We start from the raw sequence: 11,976 nt of genomic DNA, 5'->3' as shown, positions 1-11,976 counted from the left end.
GGGCATAAGGGAACAAGCAGCCAATTCTCAGGGAGTTTATTCATTCATTCACCAAATATTATATGATTGTCGGTATTATTAACATTTCACTTATTATTTGCTGTTAACATTACGAATTATAATTGTTAACATTAAATCATTACCAAAAATCTACTATGTGCCAGGCACTGTTCAAGGCAAAGATATCAAAGTAAACAAGATAAAAACCCCTGCCTGTATGGAGCTTACATTCTGGTAGGAGGAGACAGACAGGAAACACAGAGAAGTCAAGCATATAGGACATCAGTCTGAAGGGAACGGCACGGAGAAACACCGAGCAGGGCGCGGGGACGGACCGTGCAGAGCGAGCGCGAGCATAAATCACAAGTGCCGGGTCTGACGCATATTGCTGGAGAGGTTTTTTTGTTTATTTGCTGCTTTGTAATACTCCTCTCAGTATAACGAATATTTTCCTTTCTCACAGGGTTTCCCTGATAAAGTTCTGACTAGGACTCACAGCCCACTATAGTTTGGACGTGAGTCGTTTTTCGAAGAAGGCGAGGAAATTGTGCTAATCCAACGATGTCCATCTTTAAAAAAATCCGATCGCCAGTTAATTCGACAGCACACACGCATGCCCCTGGGAGGCAGGGCGAAGCCGGGGGAACGGAAAATGGAGAAAAAGACACAGAGGCGGAAGGCAGAAAGGAGAGGAGAAGGAATCCTGAAGGGAAGCGGTGACACTGCGCCGAGCAGCGCGGGCCGGGTCGCAGGCGTGGGCGTCCGGCCGCCCCCGCGCCTCGGGCCGCCCAGCGCTGCCCACGTGCGGCCGCCGGGCCGTCCCTCCGACCAACTCACCGCAGGCGAACGACCCGTGCAGCTGCGCGGCGCTGCCCTGCCCCTTCCCTCCTAACGTGGCGAAACGCTGTCATTCTCAGCAGGCAAAGCCGCTAGGGGGCCCTGTCACAAGCTAGTTACAATTTGGCAATAGACAAGCCTCCATAATCTAGCAGCGGAGGAAGCGCAGTGTCCCCCCGGGGACCCTCTTTGTTCTGGAGATTGAGGCGAACGCCCGTGTCTCCCTGCGGAACTAGCAGGAATTTCCCGAAGCAGCTTTGAATCCGACTTTGAAACGCGCTGACACGTTCTCGAACACGCAGGTTTCAGCAGGTTTGGTTGCCGACAACGCGTCAAGCCCTGAGGAACAATGGAAACGAGCACGGACACAGGCACGGCCCTCAGGGAGCGTGGGGCTGTGGAGAAGAAGTTAAGCGCCCCAATAAGAGGGAACAAACCTGACGATCCAAACACCGTGAAGGAGACGACGGAAGGTTTCTCTGAGGAAGCGACGCCCCATGAACAACCAGGCAAAAAGGGCGGGAAATGCATTCCACTGAGGGAGCAACATCTTTTTATGGCTTCATCGGTTAACTGGGGCCCCGTGTTTCCTTTGGTGAGTCTCTCTAGTGACGATGGGAGGAAAAATGAAGCAATCATTTTAAGAATTAAGCCTTGCTGCCTTCAACGGTCTGAGAGCCCCGGGAGCGCTGAGCCCAGGCGGGCTCGCCACCCCAAGCCTCGCCTTGGCGTTCTCGCGAGGTCCGCACGCCGTCGAAAGACCCGCCAGGTGCGCGTGCGCGGTTCGAGCGGGCGCGGGAGCGGACGGCGGTTAGAACAGGAGCGCGGGGGCCTTGGCTGGGGCGCGGGGATGCTGCGGCCTCTCTGCGTGTGTGTGCTGTTGCTCGGGCTCCCGCTGGTTCGGGTCTCTCTCGAGCTACGCGACATCAGGGAAGCCAGGAAGCTGTGCGGCAGGCACCTCCTGAAAGAAATAGTAAAACTCTGTGGCGATGCTAACTGGAGCCACTTCGAGGAGGAAACCCCCCCACCGCTGCTCTCCCAGGCCACCGTGGGGGTGGAAACCTTCATCCCCGACCGCTTGGAAAGCACCCAAACCACTTTCCCGGTCTGGGGGAGAGGCGCAAACCCAGGTAAAAATCTAAACCGAAGGCATGTTTGTTCATCCCTGTACATTGCCTATCCCCAAATCTGCGCTCCCAGTCGGTGAGTTCTCCGGGAAATGGAATTGGTGCCTAGTACACAGGTAATTTAGAATTTTTATAAACCAGTATGTTGAAGATATACCAAACTTCTGTGAAGCTTTTTAACTTACGAGAAATAAGTATACACATAGAAGTCTACACATTGATGTAGGAATGCTGCTTTTCCCCAGCTTTCTCTTTCTGGAATACCCTTGTCACCTGGCAAACTCCATTTTGTCCTTCAGAGCCTAACTTGGGTATCATTTTCCCCATGAAATCATCACTCACCCTTTCATAGCTACTCCATTCTCCCTTCTACGACAGTATCGGACACGTAGTTGTATTTGACTAGCCCCAGGACCCGCTACATCATTGGCCCTGCCCGGTGCAAGATAAAAATGCAGGGCCCTTGAGCCAGCCCTGATGGCCTAGTGGTTAAAGTTGGGCTCTTTGAACCAGAAGGACTTTCAACTAGGCACTGGGGCTTTGGGAAGGAAAAAAAAAAAAGATTGGCAACAGATGTTAACTCAGGGCGAGTCTTCCCCAGCAAAAATAAAAGTCTCCTACAGAAAAAAAAATGCAAGGCCCCTTGTTCAAAAAGCAGGAAAGAGCCATTAAAAGTGCTAAAATATAAAGCTTTTTTCCTTTTTTGTGCATATCTCGTCTGCTCACAGACGTTATTTATTGTCACATCAGACTTCACTTAAAAGTTCACACACTTAACACTTCACTTACAAGTTCAAAGATAAAATTTTGAGAATTTGAAGACTGTGACAATAGCACCTTACAGGCACGCATTAACTTCTTTTTAAATGAATGAATGAAAAAGATTATTACTGCTAAGGGAATGAAAACTTTTAAAGACGGAAACAATGGAAACCATCAGACTGAATCTTCGTCATTTTCTATCAAAGCTACCTACGCATAAACTCACTTTATCCTTTTCTTACAGTGGAGGAAGTGTCTCTCCCCAAAGTCTTCTACTTCTGCTTTTATTACATCAGTGACTCTCACACTTTAATGTGCATGTGAATCACCTGCGGAATACTGTTAACATACAGATTCCAATTCAGTAAGTCTGGGGTGGGGCCTGAGAGTCTACAGTTTTACAAGCTCCCAGGTGATGTTGCTGCTGCTAGTTGGATAATTCTTTTTGAGTAACAAGGGTCTGCTTCACCTCTCTCTCTCCCTCTCTTGTTCTTTTTGCCCAGAAGTGCAAGGAGGACCTTCCCTTTCTACTTGATGTTGGATAGGCATTTCTTTCAAATCAAATACTGTGCTCTCACTGCCTCCTATAGACAAAATGTTACCGTCAGATATCCAAGCTCGACTTTTGTTATTTAAAAAGAGCTTGAATTCCTTTTCTTGAAAAAGAGACTATCTCAGACTGCTCTGGATACTACTTTCTTAATTTAAAAAAGTCCACGTTAAAGCTCAGAGCTGATTAACGACCCCTTTATTTCAGGTGTTATTCACACTCTCCTGGAGGAATAAATGTCATTAATTAATGAGGAGGAAGCTGAAATGAAATAAAATTTGTTGGAAATAAAAACATATCTGACAGTATTTCAGAATTGTCATACTCATTAAACATAGTTACAATGGGAACTATGTAAGGGGCAGTTTGCTGAAGTGGAAATATCATGTGGCAATAAAGCCATAGTTGTTTTAAAATGTGTGGAAGAATGAAAAATAGATTTAGGTTATCAATATGAATTTGTATTAAAATTTTTTTAATTATTAATCTGTAAGGAAAGATTACATTTAATCTGTCCTCTGAATTTCCAGTGAATAATTTAGAAGCTGTAGAGAGGTATGTGTTCCCAGTATAGAATTCCAATATAGAATATATAATTATGCCATTTCTTTTGCATATGAATGTGGCTGAAAGTTGATTAACTTTTATTTAGCTTGTACCAGCAGGACACATTTCTGTTAGATCAAGTCAATAATCAACAGTTTTAATCTTAATGAAGAGATAGTTTGGTACACTCATCCAAAACGTTTTTTTCTAGAGCTATTCATATATAACTTGAATCTGAAATTGTGTGCTTCTTGTTAGTGGATCCTGAAGGTAGACCACGCCTCCAAGACCTACCCCAGAATGTGGCACCATGAAACTAACATCATATTTCTAAATTCTGGCTGAGTATGGTGCATCCCAGCTCTTGGTGCCAGGTGAAACCATTAATATTTCATCACCAGCTTTTCATAATCCGTAACTCCCTCCAGTTAGATTGGCCATATCCCCCTATTCTTGGTCTTCATTCATCTATTATTGGTTTTTTGTTTTTTAGATATCATTATCACAACTGGGCCATGCAGGACCCCTCTTTTTTGGTATTAATTCAACACAATTTGAGTGCCTGTTATGTGCTAGGTATTCTTGGCACCTTGCTTGGGACGTAAGAGGGAATGGTTTCATTCAGGAGGTAGTGAAGGCTCCTGTCCTCATGACGCTTACAGAATAGTGAAGATAGACGCTAATAGTGAAGATAGATGATAAACATAAGTAAATTATACAGTATGTTAGATGATTAGTCTTCACACATCTCCTTTCTCTACTCCCATTCTCCTCCTCTCATAGGCAGCCATTCCAATGTGTGTATTATATATTTTTTGTATATGTTTTTTGCAAATTGTGTGTTGTTTCCTGTGCATGTATCTTAAAAATATATCTAAATGGTATTTAAGATCTATATCCTATTGTTATATGAACATTTAGTCCATTGCTTTCAAGTGCTGCATAGTACTCACATGCGTTCCCCACATTTTGCTTCCTCATTCTTTCAGCAATGAACACCTAACCTATATAGCCTGACACTATAAATAACACTGCCATGAACATCATTGTATGTGCCAACTTATGGACCTGTGTGGACATTTCTCTGGGTTATATACCTAAGGGTAGAATTGCTGTGTCATAAAATATATGTATGCTTAATTTGCTTGAGGTGTGTCAGTTTGCTCTGCAGAATGGCTACACCAATTTATAGTTTCATCACCAGTATATGAGGATTCCTGTGTTCTCATATCCATGCCAATAGTTAGCATTATACAATTTTTAACTCTTGCCAGTATGATAGCCAGTTTCATTTTTGTCTTACTTGCTCTGGATTTGAGCATCTCTTCATTTGCCTATTGGCCTTTTGGGTTTCTTTTTTCTAAAAGTTTCCTGTTTATATATTTTGTCCATTTTTTGTTGGAATTGTTATTTTCCAGTTGATTTGTAACAGTTATTTGAAATCTAGGTACAATAGTAACCAGTTGTTGGTTTTAGATATTGCAAATATGTCCCATTCTATCATCTGTCTATTAGCGTTGTTTGACAGAAAGCCCTAATTTTATATAATTAGGCAATAAGTGTTTTGCCTTATTGTTCATACTTTTGAAATTTTGTTTCAGAGGTCTTTTTCTGTCCCTCTGTTAACTTTATAGTTTTACATTTCTCATTAGGTCCTTAATTCTTCTAGAACCCATTTTTGGTTCGGTTCTGGCTAGAGATGCTGTCTTAGTCTTCTCAATAAGTCTTATTTTTTTCTCTACATAAGGAGCTAGTTTTCTGAACGCAATCTACTAGATCATTCTTTTCTCAGTGATTTGTAGAGCCACTTTTATTGTTTATTAAGTTTGTCTGAGCTTCCTGTTCTGTTTAATTGGTCTTCTTGTTTGACCTTGTACCATTACAACACTTTTTAATACTATGACTCTGTAGGATGTCATGTATCTGGGAGGGCAAGTCTCCAATGTTTATTTTTTTCCCTTTAAGATTGAATAAGCCAATCCTCAACCTTTATTCTTCCATATATATTTAAAAGTAAGCTTATTGAATTTTTTAAAAAATCCATCTGGAATGTTAATTGGGATATATGGAATATGTAGATTAATTTGAAGAAAATTGGCATGTTTTTAACATAAAGTCATTCCAACCAAAAGCATAGAATATCTTTGTATTCTATTTTTAGAATTTTAAAGTTTTCTCTATGGAGACTTTCTTTATTGTTGGTTAACTTCATGCTTAATACTTTGGGTTTTTCTGCTATTGTAAATGCTTGTTAATTGTATTTTCTAGTTAGTGATTGTTGGCTAGAGAAATGTAATTTTCATAGGTTGATCTTTAGTAATTATGCTGAACTATCTTAATAGTTCTAACAGTTGGTTTCTGTGGATTTTTCTATCATTTGCAAATGATAGTTTTGTCACTTCCTTTCTAAACCTTATACAGTCTTCTTTTATTTTTCTTATAGCATTGGCCAGGTCCTCTAGCACTGTTAAGTAGTGATGGTTGTGGGATGTTTCGTCTTGTTCCCAATTTTAAAGGGGAATGCATTTAAATTTCTCCATTAGGTATAATGTGCTTAGGTTTGTGCTATATAACCTTTGCTAAGATAAGGAAGCTTGCTAAGAGGTACTTTTTTATCATTATGAATAGGGCTGAATTTTATTAAGGCCTTTTTTGGAGCATCCTTTTGCATAATCATATGATTTTTTTCTTTTATTAATTAATTCAAGAAATACTTATGGGGTAGGTACCTGCTAAGTGCCAGGCACTACTCTAGACCCTTCGGATACATCAGTGAACCAAACAAAGATCCCTGGCATCATGGGGCTTTCATAAGTAAGAAAGGTAATAAGTAAATATTAGAAGATAATAAAGCTATAGAAAAATAAAAAGTGAAACAGGACAAGGGAGATCAAGACTGCCGGTGGTTGGAGGGTAGGGTATAGTATTAAATAGTGTGATCAAGGTAGTCCTCATTGAAAAGGTGAGATTTGAGAAAGGAGGTAAAGGGGTTAGCCAAGTAGATAACTGGGGAAAGAATGTTTAGGCAGAGGAAAGATCAGAGCAAATACACTTCTGCCTTGTGTATACAGCAAGGAGGCCAGTGTGGCTGGAGCAGAGAGAGTGAGTGTTCTGGAAGTAGTAGAAGGTAAGGTCAGAGAGGTAACAGGCAGGCCAAATAAAATAGAGTCTTTTAGACCCTTGTAAGGTCTTTGGCTTTTACTCTGAGTGATGCAGAGAGTCAGTACAGATTTTTGAGCAGAGTAATGAAATAATTGACATTTTAAAGGGATCACTCTGGCTACTGTGTTGAAGATAGACTGTAGGGAGGCAAGAGTAGAAGTAGAGAGACCTGTTAGGGAGGATATTAGAGTTGATAGTAGTTGGATGAGGATAATAGCAGTGGAGGTAGTGAAAATTGTTATTTTGTAGATATATTTGGGTAGATTTTATGTGAGATATGAGAAAAATAAAAAATGACTCCAATATATTAAAAATAAGCAATTCCAAACTTTTTGCTTTGAATACCTGGAAGGATAGGGTTGCTGTCACCTGAAATAGGAACGACCTCAAATGGGACAGGTTTGGAAGACAACATCAGTAGTTCACTTTTGGACACGTTGAGTTTGAAAAGTTCAGGTGGACTTTTAAACATGTTGAGTTTGAGACATTGAAGTGGAGAGGTTGAGTAAGTGGTAGGATATATGAATCTGGAGTTTGGAAGAAAAATCTTGCTTGAAGATAGAAATTTAGGAGTCATAGGTATATAGATGATTTTTTGAACCGTAAGACTAGATGAGATCACCAAAAGAGTAAGTATAAATAGAAAAGAGTACCGAGGACTGAGCCCTGGGAGACAACAGCATTAAAAAGTTGAAGAGGAAGTACTTGCAAAGCAGTTAGAAAAGGGGCAAATGTGTAGGAAAAAGAGTGAATTGGTGTCCTGCAAACCAAGTGAAGAAAATGTATCAAGGAGTGTTTTTTGATAAGTCAAATAAGATGAGAATTCACTGTTGAATTTAGCAAAAGTGGGGGTCATTCGTGACCTTGAGAAGTTTTGGTGGAGTGATGGAACAAAAGCCTGATTAGAGTGGGCTTAAGACAAAATGAGAGAAGAGGAATGAATTCGTATATATAGAAAACTCTACCAAGGAGTTTTGCTACAGAGGGGAGAAAAGAAATAGGATTGTAACTGGCAGGTAAGAAGGGCCAAGAGAAGTGGGTTTTGGTTTAAGTGGGAGAAATAACATATTTGTTTGCTGAGAGGAGAGATTCAATAGAAGTGAAAAATTTATGATGAAGGATATAGAGAAGCATTGCTGGAGTGATGTCCTGGAGTAAGCAAGAGGAGATGAAATCTAGTCCATAAGTGGAGGAATTGGCTTTAGAGTGGATAGTTCACCTATGGAAATAGAGGAAGGCAGAGTATATGGGTACCGATGTTAAGAGATGAGTAAAAAAATGATGAAGGGAGCAAATGCAAGTTCTCTTCTGATTCCCTCAATTTTCTCATAAAGTAGAAAGTAAAACCAGCTGAAACTGATGATGAAAGTCTATTAATATGATAAATTGCATTGATAGATTTTGTGATCTTGACTATCCTTGCATTTCTGGGATAAACCCTTTTTTAATATATTTGTAAAATACGTTTATGGATTCAGTTAACTAATATCTTATTTCAGACTTTCAAATAAACATTTGTAAGTGAAATGGGCTTATACTTTTTTTTTTGAGTCTCATATTGTTCTTACCTAGTTTTGGAATAAAGATTATGCTAGCTTCATAAAATGAGCTGGACAGCTTTTGCTCTTTTCCTGGAACAACTTGCGTATGATTAGAATTTACTGTTCTTGAAAAGTAGGTACAACCTACTTTTAAAACCATCTGTGTGTGTCTTTTTTGAGAGGTGATAACTATGACTACCCTTTTAATTTCTTTAAATATTGTCGGTATGTTTAAGTTTTCTGTGTCTCCATGTGCCAATTAAAGCATCTTGTATTTTTCTAGGAATTCATCTATTTCATCTTGATTTGTAAATGTATAAGCATTCATAATATTCATTTATTTAAACAATTGGTTATATATGTAGTTCTTTTTTTCCTACTGTATTTTCCTGTATTTTGTTCATTTTCTTGTTTCGTTTTTCTTGGTTAGTCTGGCTAGAGTTCTATTTTATTAATCCTTTTAAAGAACCGACTTTTAGTTTTCTAAACCTTTATATTGTTTTGGTTCTGTATTTTGTTGATTTCTTTCCTTACTTCTTTGGGTTCTCTCTCTTCCTCTTTTTCAAATCCATTGATTTAAATGCTCATTTTAAACCTTTCTTGTTTCCTGATGCATACAGCTTGTTTCCCTTTAAATTCCTTCTCCAATTTAATATGTAGTTTCCATTAGCTAGTCCCTAATTGCCTTCATTCATGAAAAAGTTTCCTTCTTATTGTCTGCCTTTTTTCCTTTAAGTGGCAGAACATGGCACATCTCATCCAGGAAGCCCTTTCTTCATCCTGCCTTGACGACCTACTTCACTTTTTCTCTTCAATTTTCTCTGTTAATTATGACATTTTAATTGATCACATATTTGTCTGTCTTGGATGACAGTATTTATTTACTACTGTCTCTTTAATATGTATCCTAATGTTTTATTGTTGCACAATTCAGCTTAGGCATTTATTAAATACAAAGATTAAAGAGTATTCTAATAGGACTCTAACTGCAAGAGATAGTGATTCAAGTAAATAACCTCAAGAAAAAGTCAGGGGGGCGTAAATTATTATAAAAATAAGATCTAGAAATGGTTCTGGAAAACCTAAGGAATTATATGAGCTCTAAAAACCACCCCCTCCCTCTCTCTCCCTGAATCTTTTCACCTCTAGTATTTATGTTCCTTTATAACTTTAGCTTGTCATGACAAGCCTCGTAGTATCCTTTGTTTTGGTTTTCACTAACTCATCTTTTTCTCATTACTTCTTAATTCTAATTTCAAAGAGAGGAAATCTGATTGGGCCAGCTCCTTTTTTTCACATGGCATGGATTACTGGCCATTGTAGTAGACTGATTTCTTTGGGGTCAGGTGCCAACCTCCAGTCTGTTCAACTGTGGCTATAGGGTGGAGTCACATGTTTCAGCACATGGCTGCCTAAGCAGTGGCTGTGGGCAAATATATCCTCCTAGAAGGGAGTGTAGAGAGACAAGGGCAATGATAGAAATCCAGCAAGCCTCCAAATAATTAGCTTCTGGAGTTTTTTCAGTTTCTTTCCAGTATTACTGAATGAGTTAAGAGCAGTATAACAGTAGCAATCAGTTCATTGAACATATCACCACTTCTCCGTTTCTTTATATTTCAGTGAAGAACAAAATGGCTTTTACTAAACCACTTAGTTATAAGATGTGCATAAAAAGACAAATAGCCCAATTGAAAAAATGGGCAAAGCATTTGAATAGACATTCCTACAAGAGGATATACAATAAGCACGTGAAAAGATGCTCAGCATCATTAGTCATTAGGTAAATGCAAATCAAAACCACAATGGGATACTATTTCATGTCCTTTAGGATGACTATAATCAAAAAATGGAAACTATCGAGTGTTGGTGAGGATGTGGAGCATTTGACACCCTAGTATGTCAGTGGTGAGATTATAAAATGGTGCAGCCACTGTGGAAAACAGTTTGGCGGTTCCTCAAAAAGTTAAACAAATTGACCGTATGATCCGTCAATTCTGCTGCTAGGTATATACCTAAGAGAATAGAAAGCACATGTTCAAACAAAAGCTTGTAAGTGGATGTTCATAGCAGTGCTATTCATAATATCCAAAAAGTGGAAACAACCCAAATGTCCCCCAACTGATAAATAGATAAATAAAATGTGGTATATCCATACAATGGAAACCTTTTCAGCCATAAAAGGAATAAGGGACTGATACATGCTACAACATGGATGAACCTTAAAAACATTTTGGTAAGTGAAAGAAACCAGACACAAATGTCCACATATGGTATGATTTCATTTCCAGAATAAGCAACCATAGAAATAGGGAGTAGATTAGTGGTTGCCAGGGGCTGGAGAAAGAGGGCAATTGGAGTGATTGCTAATGGGTATGGGATTTGGGGGTGGGCGGGGTGGTGAAGAAATGTTGTGGAACTAGATAGCGGTGATGGTTGCACAACCTTGTGAATATACTAAAAAACACTAAATTGTATAATTTAAAATGCTGAATTTCATGGCGTGTGAATGATATCTCAAAAAAATTTTTGTGTGTAAAAAATGTACAAAGTTTTCTAAGCCTTTTTATAAGAAAACACTATTTACAACTGTTTTAGTTAAAAATATATATTGCTTTTGAATAACTATTTTATTATTTAAAATGTGATTACTCACAACTAGAAGGACCCACAACTAAAATATACAACTAGGTACTTGGGGGATTTGGGGAGAAAAAGCAGAAAAAGAAAATGTGATTACCTATTTTTTAATAATTATCTGACTTTAGTATTCCAGTATTTGATTAAATTTTCAGCTAAAGGAAGATTTGAATAAAGTAGGATTTTTTCTTGTCTCTCAACAGTCTCTACTTCTGCCTCTCAGGAAGAAGCAATAAACAGTTTGGAGATGCAGTCATTGCCTGAGCATCAGTATAAAAAGGCCAACTTGCCACCTGATAAGACAAGAAGATTTTCCTCTTCAAAAGATATCAATTCATATATTCACGAGATTGTAGAATTTCAGAAGAAAAACACAAACAAAATTAGAATCTTAAGCAATTTGTTTTGGGGGAATCATCCCCAAAGAAAACGCAGAGGATACTCAGAAAAGTGTTGTCTTAAAGGCTGTACAAAAGAAGAACTTCGTATTGCATGCCTTCCGTATATTGTTTATAAAAACTAAAGCAAAAAGGATCATCAGTTGTGACTGAGATAGACTAACCATCATAGGAATTATACTAACTTAATAAAAACTTAACATATTTACTTTTAACTTATTTTTTTGGTAATTGTCCTTGTAGGGTTCTCTGCCGTAAACATCTGAATGTACTTGTAAGCACTTGACATTACTTTTTGGTGGTAATAGGAATCTTATATTTCCTTTCGTGACCCCTATTTTTCATATATTTTTATATTTGAAGAAGATGTTACTGGCATGATCCGTGTATACATCTAAGAATTACCTGTTCATTCT

At 38.7% G+C, this 11,976-nt stretch overlaps 1 protein-coding gene across 1 annotated transcript; it reads left to right on the top strand.

Annotated features, from left to right (window-relative positions):
• Positions 1-802: 802 nt before the first annotated feature.
• INSL6 (insulin like 6) lies at positions 803-11,775 on the top strand. The gene is made up of 2 exons (XM_008525243.2): positions 803-1,967; positions 11,366-11,775. The coding sequence occupies exons 1-2, from the start codon at positions 1,187-1,189 to the stop codon at positions 11,683-11,685; spliced, it is 1,101 nt and encodes a 366-aa protein (XP_008523465.2). The 5' UTR covers positions 803-1,186; the 3' UTR covers positions 11,686-11,775.
• The last annotated feature ends 201 nt before the right edge of the window (positions 11,776-11,976 follow it).

Source organism: Equus przewalskii, chromosome 22 (assembly GCF_037783145.1).
Source record: "Equus przewalskii isolate Varuska chromosome 22, EquPr2, whole genome shotgun sequence".
In the NCBI taxonomy this organism is placed as follows: domain Eukaryota; kingdom Metazoa; phylum Chordata; class Mammalia; order Perissodactyla; family Equidae; genus Equus; species Equus przewalskii.
Note: the sequence above shows the minus strand (reverse complement) of the source record. Positions and strands in the feature narration are given on the sequence as shown.

What these genes read in the sequence shown, in the direction of transcription:
- INSL6 (XM_008525243.2), top strand. Translation starts at nt 1,187, where the DNA reads ATGGAAACGAGCACGGACACAGGCACGGCCCTCAGGGAGCGTGGGGCT. An exon ending in GGGGAGAGGCGCAAACCCAG is followed by an intron (nt 1,968 to 11,365) that starts GTAAAAATCTAA and finishes GTCTCTCAACAG; the next exon opens with TCTCTACTTCTGCCTCTCAG.